The sequence below is a fragment of the Mytilus trossulus genome, chromosome 14, assembly GCF_036588685.1.
Source record: "Mytilus trossulus isolate FHL-02 chromosome 14, PNRI_Mtr1.1.1.hap1, whole genome shotgun sequence".
Taxonomy (NCBI): Eukaryota; Metazoa; Mollusca; class Bivalvia; order Mytilida; family Mytilidae; genus Mytilus; species Mytilus trossulus.
In genome coordinates, this window is record NC_086386.1 from 80,513,973 (window position 1) to 80,538,301 (window position 24,329).

General features: G+C 31.9%; 1 protein-coding gene across 1 annotated transcript; it reads left to right on the top strand.

Annotated features, from left to right (window-relative positions):
* The first annotated feature begins 1,096 nt into the window (after positions 1-1,096).
* On the top strand, positions 1,097-14,144 carry LOC134697260 (protein Shroom4-like). The gene is made up of 2 exons (XM_063559424.1): positions 1,097-1,399; positions 13,992-14,144. The coding sequence occupies exons 1-2, from the start codon at positions 1,232-1,234 to the stop codon at positions 14,142-14,144; spliced, it is 321 nt and encodes a 106-aa protein (XP_063415494.1). The 5' UTR covers positions 1,097-1,231.
* The last annotated feature ends 10,185 nt before the right edge of the window (positions 14,145-24,329 follow it).

Consider the following 24,329-nt stretch of genomic DNA (forward strand, 5'->3'; position numbering starts at 1 on the left):
TAGATGTCTCCCATATTCACAGGCTTGTATTTTCTATATCATGACTTCCTCTGCTGCCTTCATAAGAAAGCTATCAACTTGACTATGAGTTTCAAACGGTAAAGTTGAAATCATCCCTTCGTTAATTTTACGGATGCCATCACACAGGTTATAGAGTCAATTGTAACATAATGAGGAAATTGAGACGAGTTGGTTGACCGTTTTGAAATATCCGTTACACAGATGAAAGCCGATATATTCCTTATGTCGTAACTACAATCCCGTCCCATTTTTACGGATGGGTCATACCAAATTAGACTTATTACGTCCGGGTTTGTGCATACTAACATGAGCTACACTACGGGTGTTACGTGTTATGCAGCATATGCATACACGTACAGGGCACCTGAGATCACACCAGATTTTGATGGGTTTCGTGTTGCTTAGTCCAGTTTTCTATGTTGTGTTTTGTGCATGTTCTAATTTTTGTCTGGTGGTATTTTTTCTTACCTTTTCAAAGCCATGGCTTTGTCGTGTTGTTTTCGATCTCGATTAGTTTAAATGTTCTCTTGAAGTATCATCTTTTGCGTTCGTTTTTGTAACAACTAAAACAACTAACTTTTTAAATGAGAGAGAAATAAAATAATATTGAAAAGAAGAATAATTATACATTTGAAAGCTATTTCAAGTAGGGGCCAACTTGATTTGATATTTTGTGCGGTGTAGTAGAGGGATGCGGAGAGCTGAGTTTTTGCTTTATCGCCAGGCGTCTGCTTGTGCTTTTGTCAGTTAATGGCCAAACAAATTGAGTGTACTAAAAAAATAAGAAAAATTAAAGGACTAAAAAACGGAAGCTTAGGTCGACTAGTATGTAAAATCAATCGTAACCAAAAAAATGCTGAACTGCTTATTAAAGTTCACATTTTTTTAAAGATACAGTTGTAGGGGTTTTATAACTTTTAAATCTTTATAAATTTCTGAACAAATCTGTGCTTTTAAAGACTTTAAACTGAAACCCCCCAAAAAAACAAATACTATGTCGACAAAAAAGACAAGAGAGTGCGTTAAATCCCGAGGTACATCATCAGTGTTCTTACCTGTTCATTTCGTTCCGAATGGTTACAGGTGAACTGGCACGCGATATCAGACGAACGTCCGGTGAAAATGTTTACAGTTTCTAACCGTTAGACAGTTAGAGATGATATATTCACGTTATTTTTAATTTTTTGGAAAAGTTTAGAATTATAGTGCCATGTCATCTGCGGACGATGAGTCCGAAAGCGGAGATGAGTTTACATTGTGGGACATCAGAAATAATTTGGATACAGAACCTTTTGAAGTTATTCTAAAAGGGGGGAGTCCGTGGGGATTCACCATAACAGGAGGGGCCGAGGTCAGGTCCCCGATACAGATATCAGAGGTGAGACTATTTAGGTTCTTTTCCTACTTTTTCAAACTTTAATGAAGAATCAAATGAATTTAATGTCCAGACCGATAAAAGTTTATATTGACATTTGAAGATAGAAGGGGGTCTATACGAGATACATAGACTATACAGGTAAGAATCTTGATTGTATAGTAATTGTTCAGGTAATAATTACACTTCAAAAGACCTATGATGTAATGTTACTTCAATCTGGCCACAGGGAAATAGCTGACAAGAAAATTAGAGCTTAATTTAAAGTAATGTGTGTTATTTCATTACTAAGTATTTTAAATCTTAGCTAATTATTTTTTGTAAATTTCTTTTTGAACAATCAGCAGTTTTTCTTGAGGCCTGTCCTCCTAATTTACTTTCCACCATAAAATATAAGGAAAGTAAAGAATAGCAAAATGTTAATACATTCAGACCATAACTTTAATTATAAAAAATGGGACCACTGGCTACCTTTATATTGTGCATTAAAAAGATTATAAAACACATATATATATATTATATAGTAATATTTTAAATTTGATTTAATCAAATATTGAGTCTTTATATACTGTAGATTCAGAAAATATTGCGTGCATTTATTATTGGTTGTCATTTGAGAGTGAAATGCGATTTTAACTTTTACAATTTTGAGAAAAATTCTGTTTAATTCAAATAAAATATTTCAAAATGCGAGTTTAAATTATTGTGTTCAAAAGATTCTTGCATTTTTCGCAATAATAAAAACCTAATGTAATGATCTCTGAATTTACAGTACTTTTTTTTGTTGGAATTAGATAATTAATTTTTGTTTTCGCCATGTTCACAGTATCTATTTCTAACATTGCATCTTAGCAGCAGATCTAGAAATTTTAATAAGGGGGGGGGGGGGGTGCACGCTACTCCCTAAATTGGCCTATGCATGTGCCTCTGACAGTTTTATGTATATAAAGCTAATATGCTTTATTGATCAGAAACCTCAAATATGTGGAGATACCTTGAAAACATCATTTCATACTTAGGGACCACATCAAAAGATCGATGTAGGATAAAAAACTTAAATCAAATAGTTTGGGGGTGGGGGTCAACATTGCTGCAAGTTTTGTTAATTCAAAATCGATTTAACATATATCCCTATTGGTCAATCAATTTTTCCCAAATAAAGTTAAGAAGGGGGGGGGGGGGGGGGTCAGTGAAAAAACTATGTGAATTAAGTTTTTTATCCTTCATTGAACTTTTGATGTCGTCCCTAAAGGGGTGACAAGTTGCTCTGGCTAAAAATTTCCCTTATATATTTGTATTGTTACTTTTACCAGAGACATAATTTAATTTTTTTGAGATAAAGTAGATTTTTATGAAATAACATACCAGTACCTGCTGTTTTATTCAGCTTTAACTTCAACTTGTCTGCAACTTGCAAGGTTCAGTTCTTAGTAGCTATTATAGTCTATAAATCATAGAAAAATAAAACTCAGGTGTTTTCTTTTCAAGAAATGAACGAAGGTAACAAATGTACAAATGTATACATCTGTAAACAAAATTTGGTCAACTTTCAATGATCAATATTTGCATATTGCCTTTTTTTTATTAAGTTTTAGGAATATTTCCAATACTACAAAAACTGTACCACGAAAAAAGACAAAAATAGGGTAAATCAGTAGAATAAATTTTTGTACAAATTTATTTTTGGAATTGCACAAAACTAGGTCTCCATCCAACACTCTGTATGAGATATTAGTCTTTATTATTGGAGTTATTGCCCTTTAAAGACCATTTTTATATTTAATGCGTTTCCCTTGGTTTGTGACCTGGATTTGTTTTTTACCTTTTGATTTATGAGTTTTGAACATCCGTATACTACTGTTGCCTTTATTTCTACTGTTTCCCAAACTATTTAATAATAATTATTTCTTTAAAGTTTGGAATCAGAATATGTTTGAGGATTAACCCTTAACCTGTTCAGCTTAAATGGTTGCACTCTAAACAGAATATATATATTTCTTTTTTAATGATAAAAATTATGTAAAAATTGAAAAGAGAATTAAGTACAGTAAAACATAAAAAAAAAAAACGGATTTAGATAATATTTAATAATATATTTTATAGAATATATGCATTCATTGCACACTTGTTTGATATGGTCCGTTGCTGTCAGTAGGAGTGCATGCAAAAATTCTATCACAATTCAGTTAATTAAATCTGAATCAAACATTTTTGTAGAAGGTAAAATTGCTCGATCATGCTAATCATTGTAATGAATGTTTATTTTGTAACACTTCAAGTATCATAGGAAATGACATCCTATTTATAGAAATATTTAATATTACTTTGAATAATTATTTAAGAATAAAATATTAAAGAGTGTTGATTTTGTATGAATTTTAATCTTTTCAAGTCAACTGAAATGAAGGGATGTACTTCAATGGCGCACATAATTACTTGGGTTGAAATAAGTTCAGATAATAGTCTTTTTGAGTTTTTTTTTAATTTAAAATTTATTCTTAAACTTCTAAAAGGATTGGCCATTTTATAAGCAAAGACTAATTCAGTATATCTGACTAAATTTAAATGTCATAAATGGTAATAGTAAATATTTTAAATTAAATTTTACATGAAAAAAAATAGTTCTTTTAAATTTCTGGGAAGATTGACCATTTTACAAGCTAATTGTTTCAGTCTATTTCTGAAGTATTTTGACTTTTACCACAATGCTAGAAATTTTTAGCTTGAGGTACATTATTTATACAATGTACTCTTAATTTTCATGTGTGAAATTTCGTCTATAATGTTTATTGTAATAATTTAAGGTTCGTGACCAAGATATGTGTGAAAACAACTGTTATAAATCTGTCCTAGATAGTTCATTTATCTTTTGTATAATAGTTCGTCTTTTGTGTATGGTGACAAATTTTAGCGGAAATGTTTTCATACTTCAAGCTGTTTTCTCAAGGTTGATTTATTTTGTTTAATTTTGGCTTATTTCTTTATAAAAAAGTTGTCATATAGATACCTCAAGGCTTGTCATTGAAATTTGGTACTCATAGTCTTAATTCATATATATATGAATATACTTGGCTGAAATACAAAGTGTTCATGAGTTTTATCCAGCTTAAAAACATATTTAACACCAACAAACAAATGGTTAAGGGAATCTGAACAGGAATGGTAGTACCATTATATAATTTATTTTGTTTCTTGGTGTTGGTGATCATCATTGTCAAAAGGGGTACATTTAAATAAATCAATGAAAATAATTTAAATATGTTACTAAGGAGTTTAAGGATTTAATGTACCCTTGTGTTGATTCAATGCTAAACAATGCTAAACAAGCCTTAGAAGAAAATGTGAACCGGTAGCAATAAACAGAAGCTGATTAAAGGAACTTTTAGTGATAAATACATGGTCTGATCCAGCTGTTTTAAAAAGGGGGGTCCCCAACACAGGATAGAAGGGGGGGGGGGTCGACTATATGTCCCCATTCAAATGCATTGATCGGCTAAAAAAGGGGTGGTTTCAACCCCTGGATCCGCCAATGATATACATGTACATAAACATTTAACAGACCCCCCCTTTTTTTGCTCCAAATCTTGGATCGACACCTAATAAATTCTACTTAACTGAGAGATCTAAAGGTAATACAAGGCAATTAATCAATGCCTAAATCCTTAAATGTCCAGTAGGCAATTTTTAATTTCAAGTCTGGATTATCCCGTCCCATACAGGGGGTGAAAGATTCTGAGCACTGGAATGTTCACTATGATATACCCCTCCTGTTTTATGGACCAATCTTATATTGTATTGTCATCTTTGACCAAACAAGAGAAACAATGTTTATTATCCATAAATTAGCACTTTTACCAGTAGGTGTTTTGGCATTAAGAATTTAAATGATAAATAGCTATAAATCAACTGAATTCTTTAACATACATTTAGGGGAATTATTGCTTTTATTTAGATGTTAATTTATGTGCAGTGTCAAATTATATGCATATATTTAAATTGTAATACCAGACCATTGTACATCCTCAGTACCAGACTTGTATAGTCTTAGAATAGTCTAAAAACTGGACCATTGTAGACCCTCTTTCTACCTTTTAATGCCTTTAAACATTTATGTAAATGCTTAAAAAATTATATATTAAATTTCACTGCAGTTAAGAGATTTTTCTATTGTTTGAAAATGTCACTAAAAGAAGGATAATTGTTGGTTAACTGGGCTATAAAAATAATTCTTTGTTAACATAGAAAAATAACTGAATTTTAAAATAGGACTTAAAACTTCCTTAAGATAGTTTGAGGTGTTATTAACTCCGCACTGCTAACTGCTGATTTAGACTCAACACATAATACGGAAAATTATAAAAGCTTTTGAAATTTAATTATAATGCAGTACTACTGGTAAACATATCTATTCTCCCCCCATGTATTTTTTTAAAAAGATAAACGCATGTTATAATGATAGCTTGTCAAAGAAATCATAATTGTGAAATTTAATATAATTAATGTCAGAAATTTGAGAAGTCACTGATAAATAAGTAAATTTAAATAAATGTTGACATGCAGGAGACTTTAAGTTTTAGGGGTTGATCCGTTTGAGGATCTGAGCCGTTTGAGGGGCTGAGCAGGTTGGGGTGATGAGCAGTTCATGGGCTGAAAAGGTTAGAGGGTGTTCAAGATGTTTTCGGATGCAGCATGCTTCATAGCTGTACCAGTTTTTGGGGTTGAGAAGTTTGATCGAGGGAATAAACAGTTAAGGGTGTTTTTGTTAAAAGTATTTTTTTATGAAGTTGAATTCCAATCAACTTGAAACTTAGTACACATGTTCCTTATGATATGATCCTTCTAATTTTAATGCCAAATTAGACATTTTTTCCTATTTTCACGGTCCACTGAACATAGAAAATGATCGTTTGGATGGGGCATCGATCATGTTCTTTAAACACATTCTTGTTAATAATGACTTAATATTTCCTTCGTGATGTTTTGGTGGGGTACATTTTATAATTCTTCAGTCTTACTGAGTTCTATGTGTTTTTTTTATGGACTGCTGTTTGACTTTTTTTTCAATTATCTTTTATTCTTCAACTTTGACTGTCTTAGAACTGTTCTTTGGTTGGGTTGTTGTCTCTTTGACACATTCTCCATTTCCATTCTCTTTTTATATATCTTGAAGTTTGTTATTCTTTTGATATCTTTCGACTTTTTTATAAGTGTGTTTGGACATATCTTCTGATAACATTAAAAGCACAAGATTCGCACCTAAATTCCCAGATAAACAGAAGTTGTCTCATGAAATCCATGAAATTTGTACAAAATCTTAAGAATGAAACCGACTTATTTTTATTGTAGCAAATTACAATGGGTGATGCTAATGGAACAGGAATGATAGAAATATTTATCTAGGGTTCCTTTTATATGTTCATGGGCTTAAATAGGCTAATTAATGCTAAATTTGTGATGTTTTCATGTACTTGTATGTATTTTTCAGATATGTATCACTGCTTATATTAACTTTTGACTTCTATGTAAATATATACTACAAAAAGCCTTTGTCAGCACATTTAAGCTTAAATGACGTCTAGGTAATCTATAAATAGACTAGCACAATATGATATTGAAATGATACATACAAACTTGAAAATGACTAAGGTTGCATCATGTGCAAGAAATCTAACCAAATGTCAACATCTTATGTCAAACTTGCATACGTGACAGGATACAAATACATGATAATATATGCTCCAGTTGTGTAATATATGTGTAAACTGACAGAAATTTGAAAAAAATGATTGAACAAGCTTGTTTTTAAATATGATCATAGACACTGGACTAAATTGATTGAAATGTGTCACAAATATAAAAGTAAAACAAGACTTTGTTAATTTATGCGTCATTGTCATTTTGTTTAGTTCTTTTGTTACCTATTCTGATATCTGACTGGGATTTCTCTTTAACTGAGTTTTACTGTGCATTTTTTGCCGCGTGTGTTTTTTCTGCATTACCAAAGGGGATGGTATGGGATCTCAAAAACATGTTCAAACCTGCTGCCTTTTTGTGCCAGTCAGGAGCCTCTGCCGCCTTTGTTAGTTTTGTATGATATTTCATTTAAGTTTCTTTGATATATTTCGGATTTGAGTATAAAGTCTATTATCACTGAACTAGTACACATTTTAGTTTATTTGGGGACAGCTGAAAAAACGCCTCTGGGTGAGGGATTTTATCGCTATATTGAAGACCCATTGCATGGTGGCCTTTTACTGTTTTCTGCTCTTTGGTGGGGTTGTTGTCTCTTTGACACATTCCCCATTTCTATTCTCAATTTTATTTCATTAAAACTTCTTTATATACCCCCTTCATCTAGACTGAAATTGTATCCTGAAAACCCTTCCAGAGCACTGAGAGGTAATAACCACCTATTGATTGTGAGTACTTACCCTTCCAGAGCACTTAGAGATAATAACCGTCTATTGATTGTGAGTACTAACCCTTCCAGAGCACTTAGAGATAATAACCGTCTATTGATTGTGAGTACTAACCCTTCCAGAGCACTTAGAGATAATAACCGTCTATTGATTGTGAGTACTTACCCTTCCAGAGCACTTAGAGATTATAATCGTCTATTGATTGTGAGTACTTACCCTTCCAGAGCACTTAGAGACAATAACCACCTATTGATTGTGAGTAATTACCCTTCCAGAGCACTTAGAGATAATAACCACCTATTGATTGTGAGTACTTACCCTTCCAGAGCACTTAGAGATAATAACCACCTATTGATTGTGAGTAATTACCCTTCCAGAGCACTTAGAGATAATAACCGCCTATTGATTGTGAGTACTTACCCTTCCAGAGCAATTAGAGATAATAACGGCCTATTGATTGTGAGTACTTACCCTTCCAGAGCACTTAGAGATAATAACAGCCTATTGATTGTGAGTACTTACCCTTCCAGAGTACTTAGAGATAATAACAGCCTATTGATTGTGAGTACTTACCCTTCCAGAGCACTTAGAGATAAAAACCGTCTATTGATTGTGAGTACTTACCCTTCCAGAGCACTTAGAGATAATAACGGCCTATTGATTGTGAGTACTTACCCTTCCAGAGCACTTAGAGATAATAACGGCCTATTGATTGTGAGTACTTACCCTTCCAGAGCACTTGGAGATAATAACGGCCTATTGATTGTGAGTACTTACCCTTCCAGAGCACTTAGAGATAATAACGGCCTATTGATTGTGAGTACTTACCCTTCCAGAGCACTTAGAGATAATAACAGCCTATTGATTTTGAGTACTTACCCTTCCAGAGTACTTAGAGATAATAACAGCCTATTGATTGTGAGTACTTACCCTTCCAAAGCACTTAGAGATAAAAACCGTCTATTGATTGTGAGTACTTACCCTTCCAGAGCACTTAGAGATAATAACGGCCTATTGATTGTGAGTACTTACCCTTCCAGAGCACTTAGAGATAATAACGGCCTATTGATTGTGAGTACTTACCCTTCCAGAGCACTTAGAGATAATAACGGCCTATTGATTGTGAGTACTTATCCTTCCAGAACACTTAGAGATAATAACAGCCTATTGATTGGGTTCTAATGTTAAATTGAGGTTGTGTTGGGGTTTTGCTGCAGGTGTTTGTCTATTGGTTGTTTTTTTAGCTCACCTGGCCCGAATGAGCTTTTCCGATCACTTGGTGTCCGTCGTCCTTTGTTGTCCGTCGTCTGTCGTCGTTGTTAACTTTTACAAAAATCTTCTCCTCTCAAACTATTGGGCCAAATTTACCCAAACTTGGCCACAATCATCATTGGGGTATCTAGTTTAAAAATGTGTCCAATGACCTGGTCAACCAACCAAGGTGGCCGCCACAGCTAAAAATAGAACATAGGGGTAAAATGCAGTTTTTGGCCTATAACTCAAAAACCAAAGCATTTTGAGCAAATCTGACATGGGGGGGGGGGGGGGGGGGGAGGAGGGGGGGGGGGGGTAAATTGTTCATCAAGTCAAGATCTATCTGCCCTGAAATTTTCAGATGAATCAGACAACTGGTTGTTGGGTTGCTGCCCCTGAATTGATAATTTTAAGGAAATTTTGCTGTTTTGGGTTATTATTTTGAATATTATTATAGATAGCGATAAACTGTAAACAACAATATTGTTCAGCAAAGTAAGAATTACAAATAAGTCAACCTGACCGAAATGGTCAGTTGACCCCTTAAGGATTTATTGCCCTTTATAGTCAATTATTAACCATTTTTCGTAAATCTTAGTAATCTTTTACAAAAATCTTCTCCTCTGAAACAACTGGGACAAATTTATCAAAACTCGGCCACAATCATCTTTGGGGTATCTAGTTTAAAAAATGTGTGGCGTGACCCGGCCAACCAACCAAGGTGGCCACTTCCTCTAAACATAGAACATAGGGGTAAAATGCAGTTTTTGGCCTATAACTCAAAAACCAAAGCATTTTGAGCAAATCTGACATGGGGGTTAATTTCTTCATCAGGTCAAGATCTATCTGCCCTGAAATTTTCAGATGAAATGGACAACTGGTTGTTGGGTTGCTGCCCCTGAATTGATAATTTTAAGGGAATTTCGCTGTTTTTGGTTATTATCTTGAATATTATTATAGATGGAGATAAACTGTAAACAGTAATAATGTTCAGCAAAGTAAGATTTACAAATAAGTCAACATGACCGAAATTGTCAGTTGACCCCTTTAGGAGTTATTGCCCTTTACAGTCAAGTTTTAACCATTTTTTCGCAAATTATAGTAATCTTTTACAAAAATCTTCTCTTCTGAAACTACTGGGCCAAGTTAATTATAGATAGAGATAATTGTAAGCAGCTAGAATGTTCAGTAAAGTAAGATCCGCAAACACATCACCATCACCAAAACACAATTTTGTCATTCACATAGACCAAGGTGAGCGACACAGGCTCTTTAGATCCTCTAGTTTATTTTATTTCCCAGGGCATAATGTTTCTGGCCCTCAGACCAGAAGTTGGATGCCGTTTTTCTTGCTGTATTGAAAACCCATTGGTGACCTTTGGCTGTTGTCTTCTCTTTTAATTTGTCTGATTGTTGTCTCTTTTGACACATTCCCCAATTTCCATTCTCAATTTTATTGATCTTGTCATTGCAACCCTCTGACACCATGCAGCATAATTTTATGAAACTTTGTAGATAATGAAGGACACACTATGTAGATGTGCATTTCGACAGCATATTGAGGGAGGAGGGTTGAACAAACCCTTCGAAACCCCGCTGGCTACAGGTTTCTTGAGTCTTAGTGCACTTACTGTTTGTGCAAACAAAATTTTGATCCAGCATTCTACCCAAGACCATGCTTTAGTGCAGAACTTTTACTTTGAAATTTGTTTACTTAATGATATGTAGTTCATATGTTTTTCAAAATTTTCATTACTGCTCAAATTTTGGTTTGATTTTAACTATTGCCAAATTCAATAAAACTTAAAACTTGGTATTTAATTTGAATTGGATTTATAGAGCCTCATTCAGCACTTTGATTTAACTTTCTAAATAACATCATATTATCTGCTATGTTTGGCTTTCAATATATATATAGAGTTGAGGATTAAGAATTGTATGTACATTTGTACATTTACACTGGTTTTATATCCACAGGAAATGAGTAACGTGATTTAAGAGGGTGTGGATGGGGCTCAGGTTAACAAAATAGCGAATAAATGGTAAAAATATTATGCTTAGATAAAAATGGAAAAACAAAATAAAGAATAAAGAATAATGAGTATTTTAAGAATAGAGAATAATGGGCAAAAAAGTATAGAAAAAAAAAATGCAGAAAAATTTAAGAATATAGAAATTAATGGATGACCCCCCATCCAGATGCTCATGAGTAACATGATTTAAACTTTAGCTGACATATCTTTGCTTTGAATTGCCAATTACATAATTGAATTTTATATGAAAGAAAATATAAAATTTAAACTTTTGTTATGATTTTGAAGTATACACAAGACTGTGCCTTTTAAAATTGATGACAATTTTATTAAATGAAATTATTGATTTGAAATGAGAAAATCATAAAAGATTTTTATTTACTTAAATGAGATTTAAAATTTAAAATATATTAAATTTAAATTTTGTCAGTGACAAATGCTTGTTACATAATTCTTTAAGTATGCTATCAATATCAAAGCAAAGTTTAATAAAATATACAACCCTATGAAGTACCATTCACTCTACATGTTCTAGACACTTACAATGTATAATATTAAGTCAAGAAAAAAATGAATTTACTGTCATTCTAAGAATCAATAGTTTGAAAATGAGGACATTATTGTACTGAATTCTGTCCCATGGCGAGATATGACATTTTTGAGTTTATTTATTCTCTATGTAATTGTCACATCATCATATTTCATGTCTGTGTACACAATACAAATTGTTCAATATCATATAGAGAAAAAACAGATAATAAAAAGAAATCTACATTTTGTTTGCTAAACTTGATCTAAGAGCTATAGAAGGATAAAATTTAGAATGGAAACAGGAAATGTGTCTCAGTGGCAACAATGTGATCATAGAGCAATGCCCGATCACCATCTTCAAAGCAGGAAGAAAGTTCTGCATTGGATGTGCTGCTTCTCCTAGCCCCTTTACAATAATTTATACTATTACACTCTGGAAATAGACACCTTGAACTAAACTCCAAAATATACAAATGATATAATGAAGAAGATGTGGTATGATTGCCAATGAGAAAACTCTCCACGAGGGACACAGAAATTAACAACTAAAATTAGGTCACCAAACGACCTTCAATAATGAGCAAAGCCTATACTGCATAGTCAGCTATAAAATGCCCAAAAATGACAATATATTAACAATTTAATCGAGAAAACTAACAGCCTAATTTATGTACAAAAAATTAAAGAAAAAAACAAATTTATAACATATAAATAAAAGACAACCGCTGAATTACAGGCTCCTGATTAGGGACAGCGGCACATACATAGAGAATGTGGCACTGGTTAAACTTGTAAGGGAATCAACATGAACCAATGTTTAAAAAAAAACCCACAAGACTAACAATTTAGGCTAGACTGTTCCTGACTAAATAGGACAGGCACAAAAAGTGGCTAGTTTTAGATGTTTTGGGAATCTCTATTGCAATCCTTCAGATCTATACTTCTAGTTCTAGCCATGCATAATCACAACAGTAAAACTCACTTTAAAAAAAAAGTCAGAATCAGATGTTAAAATAGGTAACACAGAAGTATAAATAAGACGAAGAAAAAGGAGTCTGAAGAAGTACGATTTCATAAATTACAATAAAGCATGAGGTGTAATCCTTTCTTCTTAAAGATGTAACCCATGTTTACAATTTCTGCTTTGTTTGTTCTACAAGCTAACCACATAACCAAGGATTTGTATAGTGAGCACTAAACAAATCCCTGTCTTAACTTATTACAAACGTATTAAATATAAAGCAATAGAAATCAAAATGCTCCCTCAGGCCCTATTTTTGAAATGTGCAATACTATTGTGTGACTTCTTTAACATTTAAAACTTTTTAATCCCATATATTGCAAACTACATTTGGGTTTAACAAGTCCATGTACTAATAATAACATGTAAAGCTACATAGAAATATTTTGTACATGTGCAGAAAAACCACAAAACACAGATTTTCATGCTTCAACACTCAGTAGATGTTATGTAAACGTCACTGATTTGTATCATACGGTAACCAAGAGACATTTTTATCCACCAAATTTGTTAGGGCGAGGTTGCATATGTACGAACAATAATGAACAAATTCAATACCAGAGTATTATCTAGAAAAGGCTATGTCATGATAAAAATATAAAACAATTCCATAAAAAAACAACAGCTTAATTTTAGCATATGATAACCAAAGAGACAACCTTCCAACAGAAACCTAAGGTCAATGTTAAAGACCAGCAATGAACATTATCAATGATAAAAATGTGTATCAATTCGATGAAAGAATCCAACAGCCAAATTTAAAGACTCAGATTTTGAAGAAAAAAGAAGAAACTGATCAATTTTACGAGTTAGATGTTAATTTGCCAGCTGCATAATACAACTAATATACCTCCATCACAGGGGCAGCCCACCCCTATTAATCAGCCACTGGAAGAATTATGTAATTTTAAAACAATTAATGAAGATGTATATCTATAACATTTAGTTACTGATTAAATCCACTTCTGATAATATATATTCTATATTCAGCACTTGACAGGCATAAAAAAGAATTACAATTTTCTTACTTCTGGTTTTTATCTTAAACATTAAAATTATACTGTCTGACTCATTACCTATAACTATCCTGTTTAGACAGCAATTAACAATTTTATATCCCTATATTTCACACTTTCAAAATGATTTACCAGAGATAGAACACTTTTATTACAAATTACAGTTATACTTTATTATATTTTATGCATTTTTAAAATTTATATAATGCATTTCACTTTTACTCTGATACAATCTTACTTAACTTACTAGTACTGTTTGAAGATTCACTTTTGCATTAAAATTAAATGATGTTTTAAACAGTAATATTGTTTCCGTTGCAGATAGCTGAGAATGGAAAGGCAGAGAATTGTAAACAGATTCAAACAGGAGATTTTTTACTAGGTGTTAACGGTATAAAATGTGTGGCTCAGAATGAAGCGGTGGAACTGATTAAAGGAGCATTCAGGACTCTTACCCTAACAATTTGGAGGTAAGTGTTAAGAGTAAATAGTCAACCTTCAAACATGTGGCTCTATTAAGGAAAAAAATAAATGATTGCTTAAGAATGGGCACATGGAATGGAAGTACTTAAAGCTTTCAGCATTTGTTTCCTTACAGTTTGAAGGTTACTGAATGACCAAATTGTGTCACGGAATATTCGTTTCACAGATGATATCGGATATGATCTTAATGACATAACTATGATATTTTGACCCTCTTTTGCCACAAATATTCTCTGTAAGCAATAATTAATAGCTTCCTCAACCATTATTATATTTTAGCTTTACCACAACCAAATAGCTCAATAATGCTGACAGTGACATTAAACAACAATCAATCAATCAATCAATAAAAAGCAGTTGAAGGAGAAATATTTAATGATTAACAGACACTTACAATTATGATTCACATCAAATAATGGGTCATTCCAGTTAATTTCTGACAGGTGGGGATGGATGGGGAGATATTTTTTATATACGTATCAGAAAAAACATCATGAAAAACTACCTATCAGATCTAAAAATTAAGACCTATCAGATTTAGAGTTTCTGATTTAATTGGGTGGATGGGCTTTCATGGGGAAACATGACCTATCAGAATTTTTTACTGCAAGGATTGAACCCATCAGAATTTTAAATACAATTCCAGATAATGCATGATACGTAACTGTCTACATTCAAAAGCACCCCAAAGATCTGACATAGGCATTTTTGTTACCCCTAAGATGTAATTATTTTTAATTATTTACTGCTGCAAGACCCTCAGAAGTTTTTTGCATATAAGTGTACGTGTCAGATGAAAAAACTCAAAATTTCACCCCTAAGATGGTATACATACATTTTACTCCCCTCAGAAAGGACCAGATATTAACTGGAATGGGCCAATGTGTAGGAGCAGATTTAGGACTCACCTAAAAAAAGATATTTGAATAATTTTACCTAAAAAACCCATTAACTCTCGCTCCACTCTACGAAATTGAAGTTTGTCCCCCCTCCTAACACTTAACCTAAATTCCTGGATCTGCCCTTGATGTACTTAAGAATTGATTAATTAAAGTAAGTAATTAACACTAAATACTGCAGTTTTAAAGATGTAGGTGTCTTTAGAGACCCTCTGTAATTAACAAATGCATCTACTGTTACATTGGAAAATACATAAAAACTTTTCAGTAGTAAAACATTATAGACAATAAGGTATTGGAGATAACTCTATTTGACTTGTAAAATTATTAAAAGGAAATACAAAACTTTTTGTTAATTTGAAAACAATTTAAATAATTCAAAGATATTTTACATATTTGATTGTTGTATGCTATCTATCTTTTATTAAAATGTTTCATGTCTGTTTAACTTTATAAAAGGGTATGTTGCAGTTATATGTTTCCAATAAAACTTGTGTATATTAAGAGCTGCATATTAGTTAAAAATCATTTGAATAGCAACACTCCAACCTATCTAAATTTACCACAGTAACACTCACTCACTCACTAAGTGTTATTGCAATATTATACACAAGTAAAAGATATTTCTAGTGCATGCAAAAGTTTCTAATTAGTTTAATTAATATGCAATGTTTTGGATTCAGTGAATAGATATAGGAAGATGTGGTGTGAGTGCCAACGAGACAACTCTCTATCCAAATCACAATTTAAAAAGTAAACCATCATAGGTTAAAGTACGGCCTTCAACACAGAGCCTTGGCTCACACCGAACAACAAGCTATAAAGGGCCCCAAAATAATCTTTAATGTTTTTTTGCTTAAATCATTACTAACCCTTAGATAAAGTTTTATACTGAATATTTATTCCTTTAAACAAATAAAACAATAATTATGCCTCACTCTGCCAGCATTCCTTTTTAACCTCAATTTTTATAAAATGTAAAGGGAGGCAACTCTAATTTACCTGTTGAAAAGAGATCTGATGAGAATTGTAAAATAACAACCTATCCATCATAGATCAATATTTTCATGGGACGGTGGTGTTTATATGTAATCGCAAGAATTATTAAACCCAGACACTATTGGATCCCTAACACGATTTCAATACATCGCGATATAATTGAAAATGAATTAGGTTTTTCTTTATGTATACTATGTCTCAGTGACGGCTAACAACTGCAATTTTCTCCAAAGTCAAGTTTGATACTATTGAAAAGATCAATTGAAAAGTATTATTTGAATATGAATAAAAATAATATTTAAAAAGATTCACGTCTGTGTGACGGGATACCAGCGTCGTATCCACATTTAAAAATCAAGCAATCAAAGGTTTATTGATATTAAATGGATATGTTATGAATGTAAGAAAATGGAAGTTTAATTTTTGAGGCGAGACAATGGATTTTTTTAAGGATGTAGATCCATGGGACGTCTTAAAAGCAAGAATCGCTTTAAGGTAAGAAAAGCCGTTATATTTTATTTACCGGTAATGATGTGAAATGTAAAATCTCATTATTTTGTTTTGTTAAGAGAAATCTGTTGTAGTTTTTGATGATTTTTCAATGACTGATGCAGAAATGCATTTCCTGTGCATTGAAAAGAGGAAAAAAGGGGGATGAGTTTGTGTTAGATACTTTGTTAAACTAATTATTGAAGGTTGGTTATGCCTTTTGATATGTTGGATATTAAAACCCTGGTTGATGATGATTTTTCCTATCCATTAATGTTTTTTCAAACATTTTATTGCTTTACTTCATGATGTGTTTTTCTCAACTGGTCAAAAGACGATTAGAAATTATTGTTGGTCTGTCAATTATCTGTTCTATATGAAAAACTTGTTGTATGAAGGTGCATGTATGGGGGAAAAAAAATCAATTCACTTTCGTACTAATTGTCTAGTGTAATTTACAGAATGGTTTGATATAAACTAATGTGAACTAATTTGTTTTCCAGGGTACCAATTTTTGTGGATTGTGGAAAATTTGCATATTCATGGTTATTTAATTTTGTGCATGTTTTGGCAATGTCTGCATTATTTATAAGTTTCTTTAGAAAATTTGTACTTCATTGAATATTTAAAGGAGTAGGTCTGGTAAGGCCTGATTTCGGCCTCAATCTTCAAGTTCATCTAATGAAAAATTTTAGACACTTTTTAAACACTTAAGTGTCCATTTCAATTGATTCAATTAGTTTATGGGAAAGATTTGAACTTATAGCGTCATTGAAAACGCTCTCATTCAGGCTTAAATATGAAAAATCTATCAAATATGCCAATAATCGTCACTTTTCAGGTGTTTTTTGTCAAAAATGAAAGTGGCCGCATTCGTATTCATCTTAAACCTTTATATATATTATGAATTATCATCAAATACAATTTACATTTCAATATCATGGATGAACACGAATGTGGCCACTTTCATTTAAGACAGAAACTGTCTTAAATTTAACTAAAATTATCAAATTGTGAAGATTTCAGTAATTTAGCACAACTTAATGATGCTAGTACTCGATATATGTGCATTGTATTGTAAAAAACAGCCCATATTTATGTAGCAGAAGCATTTTACTTTTAAATAAATATCTAACGGATTACATATTCACAATTTTTTAAAACTGCTATATTTTGGGTACAAAAAGGGGTCTTACGGAACCTGCTCCTTTGTGGTTCCCGGCTTTACCCATGAATTCCACCAAATTAGTATTCAAGGAATATAAATGAATCCACAGTAAATCACAGTTTGTGCATATGAGGATCTTGTTTATAAAAAAAAATAAGAAGACCTTCAAAAATAAAATCATTTAATGTTACATTTGAACCATAAGTCATTGTGATCAGTGGCAGACTAGCCATTTGAAAAAGGGGGAGGGGGGGTCCCAACCCAGGACAAAGAGAGGGTTCCAACTATATGTCCCCATTCAAATGCATTGATCGGCCAAAAAAACACCTGGAATCCCCCCTGGTTCAGCCAATGGTGATGGACCCATAAGTGCTCAAATAAAAGAATAAAAGAGGTAATTCTATGATCCTTATATTCCTTTGGAGAATTTGAGGAGACTTTTGGTAATTTTATGTCCTAATGTCACTAAGAGACATTCAGTTAAGGATCACCTACAGGATTTTCTTGCTGTGTTAAAGATCCATTTGTGGCCTTCTGCTGTTGTCTGCTCTTTGGTGGGGTTGTTGTCTTTTTGACATTTTCCGCATTTTACTTGAATTATATTAACCGAAGCAGGTTGTTTGACATTCTAAGACTTTTTATTTTAAAAAAAAGATGACCTTTGAAATATATACAAAAATATAGACCAATGAAATCTGCTTCATAAACATCTGTAACCTATCTTCTTTCAACCCTTCTATGTGTACAAGCTGTTATAAAATATCTTCCATAAAAAAATGCCATTGAAAAATACAACTACAAAAATCCATACTAATATATATATATATAGTACTTCAAAAAAAATATTATGGCAACATTTATTTGTATTCTTATAAAGAGTAGATCATATATTCACCTCTTTATAAATTACCAAGTGGGCTTATGGCAGACAAGCATCACTCTTTCTGTGTATGTACTCATGTTTAATTTAAATTTCTGACTAATAAAGTTATGTATTTAAAATTAAGAGTGAAAATGGGGAATATGTCAAAGTGATTACAAACCTACCAAAGATCAGAAAACTGCCCAATGTGTGACCAATGGGTCTTAGGCTAAGTTGGAACATCCAGCACCTGGAGGCATTTTTCCAGTGGATTTTTGAATATATATATATACATATTGTACCAATTTCAAGAATGTTAACATTTGTTTTTAGAATAACATTTTTGAGGTCTTATCATGACTGAGAAAGGTAATTGTTATAATATTTAAAATTCAAGGTAAAAAATTATTTCCTTCATTGATTTACAAATTTACAAATTAATATTGAAAATCCTTGATCTCCCCCTCCTGAATAAAATCATGGTTCACACTTTACTGGAGTTCCACTCCTTCATGTTCTATAAATAGATTTCTGGGATGTCTACTTATGAGAGAAATCTTCAGTGAAGGATGATGAATTATTCTGTCAGATATAAAAGTAAGGTTATTAATTTTAACAATAAGTCATTCCAATCAATATACCTTATATTACCTGAGACACAGCTGATCATCTATATTGATTGAGTTTTTTAGAAGGTATAGAATATATGTGGCAGATGGGTTTTCTCCAATATTTGTTATTTAAACTTATTTTAATATCAAAACAGATCATATTTTGAAGTCCGCCCTCAGGTGTAGGATTTTCCCCCTGTGTTGGAGACCCATTGGTGGCCCTTGTTTGGTTTTTTTACTATTTGGTCTGGCGGTTGTCTTTTTGACACATTCCAAATTCTAGAATCCAAATTTCTTTTCAATTTACAAAAAAAAATATGAGAATGATCTCCCTTTGAACACTACAGCAATCACCATTAGTCTTAAATTATTTTGATATGTTGATATGGAAACAGGTTATCATAAAATTGTCTTTAATCATTGTTTATTTTTTCAATTTACCAAAAAAAAAAAAAAAAAATTAGAATTATCTCCCTTTGAACACTGTAGCAACTACCATTGTAAACTCTATATTTTAGTAATTTTTGTTTTGTTATTTTCAACTGGTAAAAAAAAGACCAAGTATTTTATCAGTGTCAGTATATAATCCAATGACAGCGCCTTTTCTAAATACTGTCATTAAATTTTAACTTGATATTGACAAAATGACTGGGGATCCGCCACCATTATTGTCCTGTGGGTAGTATGTAGTTGGGTTAAAACCCGTGGCTTTGCCATTATGTTTTTGACGTGTGTTAGATGATATATTGGGTTATGATGACCTGCGATTTAACACCCGTCAATTTTTCGTAAATTAAGTTACATTTAATTTTTCACTGGCTTAAGTTGTCAAGGAAAATGTACAATTGAATAAAATAAACATAGGGATTTTTTTAATGGTTTGAAATAATATAAAATTGTAAAGAAGAAAAAAAGGTTAACTGTTGGTTTGAATGTTAAATGCATTTGAAAACATAGTGTTGAAATCATTGACCTGAAGATATGAAAGCTTTGCAAAGCTGTTATTCATTCATAAGTAGCCATTATCAGTTAGTGAATCTTACCTGTAGTATTTTAATCCCATAATTCTTGTATTCTAAACCACAGTTTATGCTGCTGGCATACATATAGCTACATCTTGTCTATGCATACACACACAATGATCTAGAGTCCAAATTTCATATCAAAACTAACTCCAAATTTATCATCATGCACAATGGTATTTGACACTTTTTATCTTTCTGGACTGAGATACATGTATGTATGGTAAGCTTACATTGAGGAGATATACCACATATATTGATGCTGTGCCACTGACTACAAATATCTTGATGGTGACCATGTGCATTTCCTTTTTGTCTTCTCAGAGGAGACAGATTTGAATGTTTAATGAAATCTGTAATGTACTGACAAATATTGCATGTTTTATTCATTTTTACTTTGATCCTAATTTAACTCTGCTGCCTTATATTTTTTGTATCTAAGACAGGACAAATGTTGATACATAGAGAATAAGGTACAGATGTCACACAAAAGAGTAGTCAACATGTTTTTTTCATATCAATCTGTATCAATACAGCACTGAAATACACACAACATTGTTCATGCAATTGAAAAACTTCTGCAACGCTGCATGCATAGAAAGAGTAGTATATAAAATTTACTTAAATTCATAAATGAAAGTTATATTTTGTGAATCTGGTGAATACTTAAGGTCAAGGAACAGTAAATGGGCTATGTCGCAGATTTTGCTAAAAATTTGCATACAACCTTGGCTCGTTGAACTACAACTAAAAATCGATAAAACAATACATTTATCTCTTTTATTATCTGAAAAGTTGCAGATTGATTTCTTTTAACATGGGTGAATATGTGTATAGAAAGCACATACAATCGGCGAAAAACCTTCTAAAATTTGTCTTAAAATCGCCAAATCTCTAATTCCTCTCCATAGATTTTTAAAAAAAAACAATATATTGTCGAAACATAAATTTCTGTTTTAATGATATAAAATAATCATAGGGTCACCGACTTCGTATTTTGTCTAATAATCAAATCGTTACCTTCTTAGTAGTGAAAAACGTCAAAAATCAACGTTTTACGGCCTGCAACACGATAACGTTACGATTATTTCGACGTTTTATTGGATTTTTTCACAAATAACGCAACTTTAAATGAAGTATACCGTAAAAACGAAGTCGGTGACCCTATCTTTATTTTGCATCATTATAACGAAAATTTATGTATCAACAACATATAGTTTTTCAAGAAAAATCTATGGAGTAGAATTAGAGATTTGGCGATTTTAAGACAAATTTTAGAAGGGTTTTCGCCGATTTTATGTGCTTTCTATACAAATGTTCACCCATTTTGTAAGAATTCAATCAGTAATATTTCAAATGATAATTGAGATAAATGCAATATTTTTTCAATTTTCAGTTGAAGTTCATTGAGCCAAGGTTGTATGCCAAATTCTACTGAAATCTGTGACATAGCCCATTTACTGTAACTTGACCTTAAGTGCAAAATGTAGTTGTCTTTTTGGCAATCATACCAAATCTACTTAATTTGTATATTTTAAAATTTTAAACAACATATTTTATTTCTATTATTGTTAATGCACATGCAGTTACAAACATGCAATCACCAGGACATATAAATTGCTATGTTTTATATAATATCTCAAATTCTCAATTACTTATTGCATGTCTAGATTGTTTTCAACTTATGCTAGATAATTATAATGATTACATATTTTTATATTTTAAATGCATTGGTATTTGTGTGGGTTGTTTTACCTTGAAAAAAGTTTAACATAAGGAAACTATTTGGCCCAATTTTACTCACATTAGTTTCAGTTCTGAGATGTTTTTAAAAAGATTCTAGTTAAAATGGCTTAGGTGAATGTACAAAAATGTCAACATTGTACCCTTTAAGTTATATGGTTACACAGTGGCAGATTCAAAGGGGGCTGCAGGTTGGAATTTCAAGTGGTTGGAACCCCCCTTTTTTAGACTTCAATGTATTTGAATGGGGACAATTTGTTTTTATAAACTGAAGTTAAGGCTAGCATTTAAAGTCAATATCCACTTTTATTCAATAATAAATATTCTTTTGCAAATAAATTGACACATATTGACCAACAAACCTCCTACACCACAAAGTCCTCATTATCTAAAGCTATATATATATAGTGTACATACCCAATACCTGCTGATTTCAGCATTAACTTACCCACATGATAAGGCCATTACCCAATTTTGACACATAATTATAGATTAATGGTAGAAACAGTCTTGTCTTATCGTCATGTCTTCGTTGTCCAACAACTTTATATGACCCTATGCAAAAAAAGTCTTCTGCATTCTCTATAAAGCTATATAATGTATATACCCAGTACATGCTGATTTCAGCATAACGTAAAGTTACCCACATGACAAGGCCATTACCCGACATTGACACATAATTATAAATTAATACTTAATAATGGACTGATATTACGTGTATTGATAGAATTCTCAAACAAATCAGTAAAATGTTTGCAAACTAAATCCATCGTAAGTGGAAAATGATAACTTGTCATTCTAGGGGGACCGCTAAAGTAAATTAACCTTAGTTCACGGCATTGTCACCGGTCGCTCATAAATTCCACCCGACGATTGATATTAAATGAAATGTGAGGACTTTAAAATAACATATATCAAAAGTTTTAAGTTAATTTGGGTCCAAATTAAGATTGCTACCATTGATGAATGACAATAAAGCTACTGTGAGATTAAAGACGTGTATACAAGTATGTTAAGAATGTTTAAATCAAACTTTGTATGTGGTAACATAATGTATGGTAAAGTATGGTACAGCACTCCATAATGTATGGTACATCACTCAAGTGAAATGTGGGGAATATTTCAATAAACAAACTTGTAGTGGTTTCTTCTCCCGATTATTACTTGTTGCTGAATGCATTCCAAATGTGTTGAATATTTCAATAAACAAACTTGCAGTTGTTTCTTTCTCTCATAATAACTTATATACATTATGTACTAATTTTTCAAATGTGTTGAATATTTTAGTAAACAAACTTGTAGATGTTTTTTCTCCCTTAATAACTTGTTACTGAATGTACATGCATATTTACTAAATTTTAAGTTTGTTGAATATTTGGGTGTGTGTGTATGTATTTGGACTCACAACTCGACTTTAACAGTCACAATTCGAACAGAACGTTGACCTTAACAGTGCTTAGTTATTTGTTTTCAAGGGGGGTCGTCCGAACCCCCCTGCCTACAGGTATGAAAGTTGTGAATGCATATTGAAGATTTAATATTATAGCACATGATGTTGTTTTCAACATTGTGTTAACCAGTTTTGTTTCTTGTCTTGGTAAGCTTAGTTGCAAAGGCAAAGCATAGTTTTGTTATAGTCAAGTGGTTTGAGGGATGACTTTATAATTATTAAAGTGTGTTTAAGTATCTTAGAATTAGCAAATTATGGGTATAACTTAGTGGTCTAGGCTGTACGAAATAAAAATTAAAACATGAGTTGTTCCCCTTAAAAGTACTTGTTAGTATGAAATATATCAGAAAGTTTTATTTTTCTGATCTTCAACTGTTTGAAAGATGAAAACACATAAATTTTAAACATGAAAAGGATTTTTTTTTCTTGAAATTTGTATATCTTTTATTTCTCAGTTTTAATGTTTATTGATGTGCGTGAAAATGATATATTGTGCAGTTGTAACAAATAAATCAAACTTGTTCTATTATTTCAGGTTTTTCGGTCATTGATTTTAACTAAGATACTGCATAGCAGAGTCCAAAATTTTACAATCAATGTATTCATGTACTTTGTATCTGCATATCTTAAATCAAATTTTATATGTTTCATTTTGTGGATTTGAATAAATTCTAGAGTTTACATACAAAATGAACATTGTATCTTTAAGATCAGCATGAATTGCAGAATTCTTGTATCCAATTGTTCCAGTATAGCTAAGCTTTTTTACGCCTTTCTGAACGGTATTATACAAGTGCTTCTTTCAGTGTTATGACCTAATTAAGCCAGTTAGAATGATTTTTTTTAAATTTTTTTTGTCAATTCATAACATTTTTGCAATGTTTTTTCATCATGCGAAAAAATAAGAGATTATGGTTTTTGACAATACTGTGT

What these genes read in the sequence shown, in the direction of transcription:
- LOC134697260 (XM_063559424.1), top strand. Translation starts at nt 1,232, where the DNA reads ATGTCATCTGCGGACGATGAGTCCGAAAGCGGAGATGAGTTTACATTG. An exon ending in CCCCGATACAGATATCAGAG is followed by an intron (nt 1,400 to 13,991) that starts GTGAGACTATTT and finishes TTTCCGTTGCAG; the next exon opens with ATAGCTGAGAATGGAAAGGC.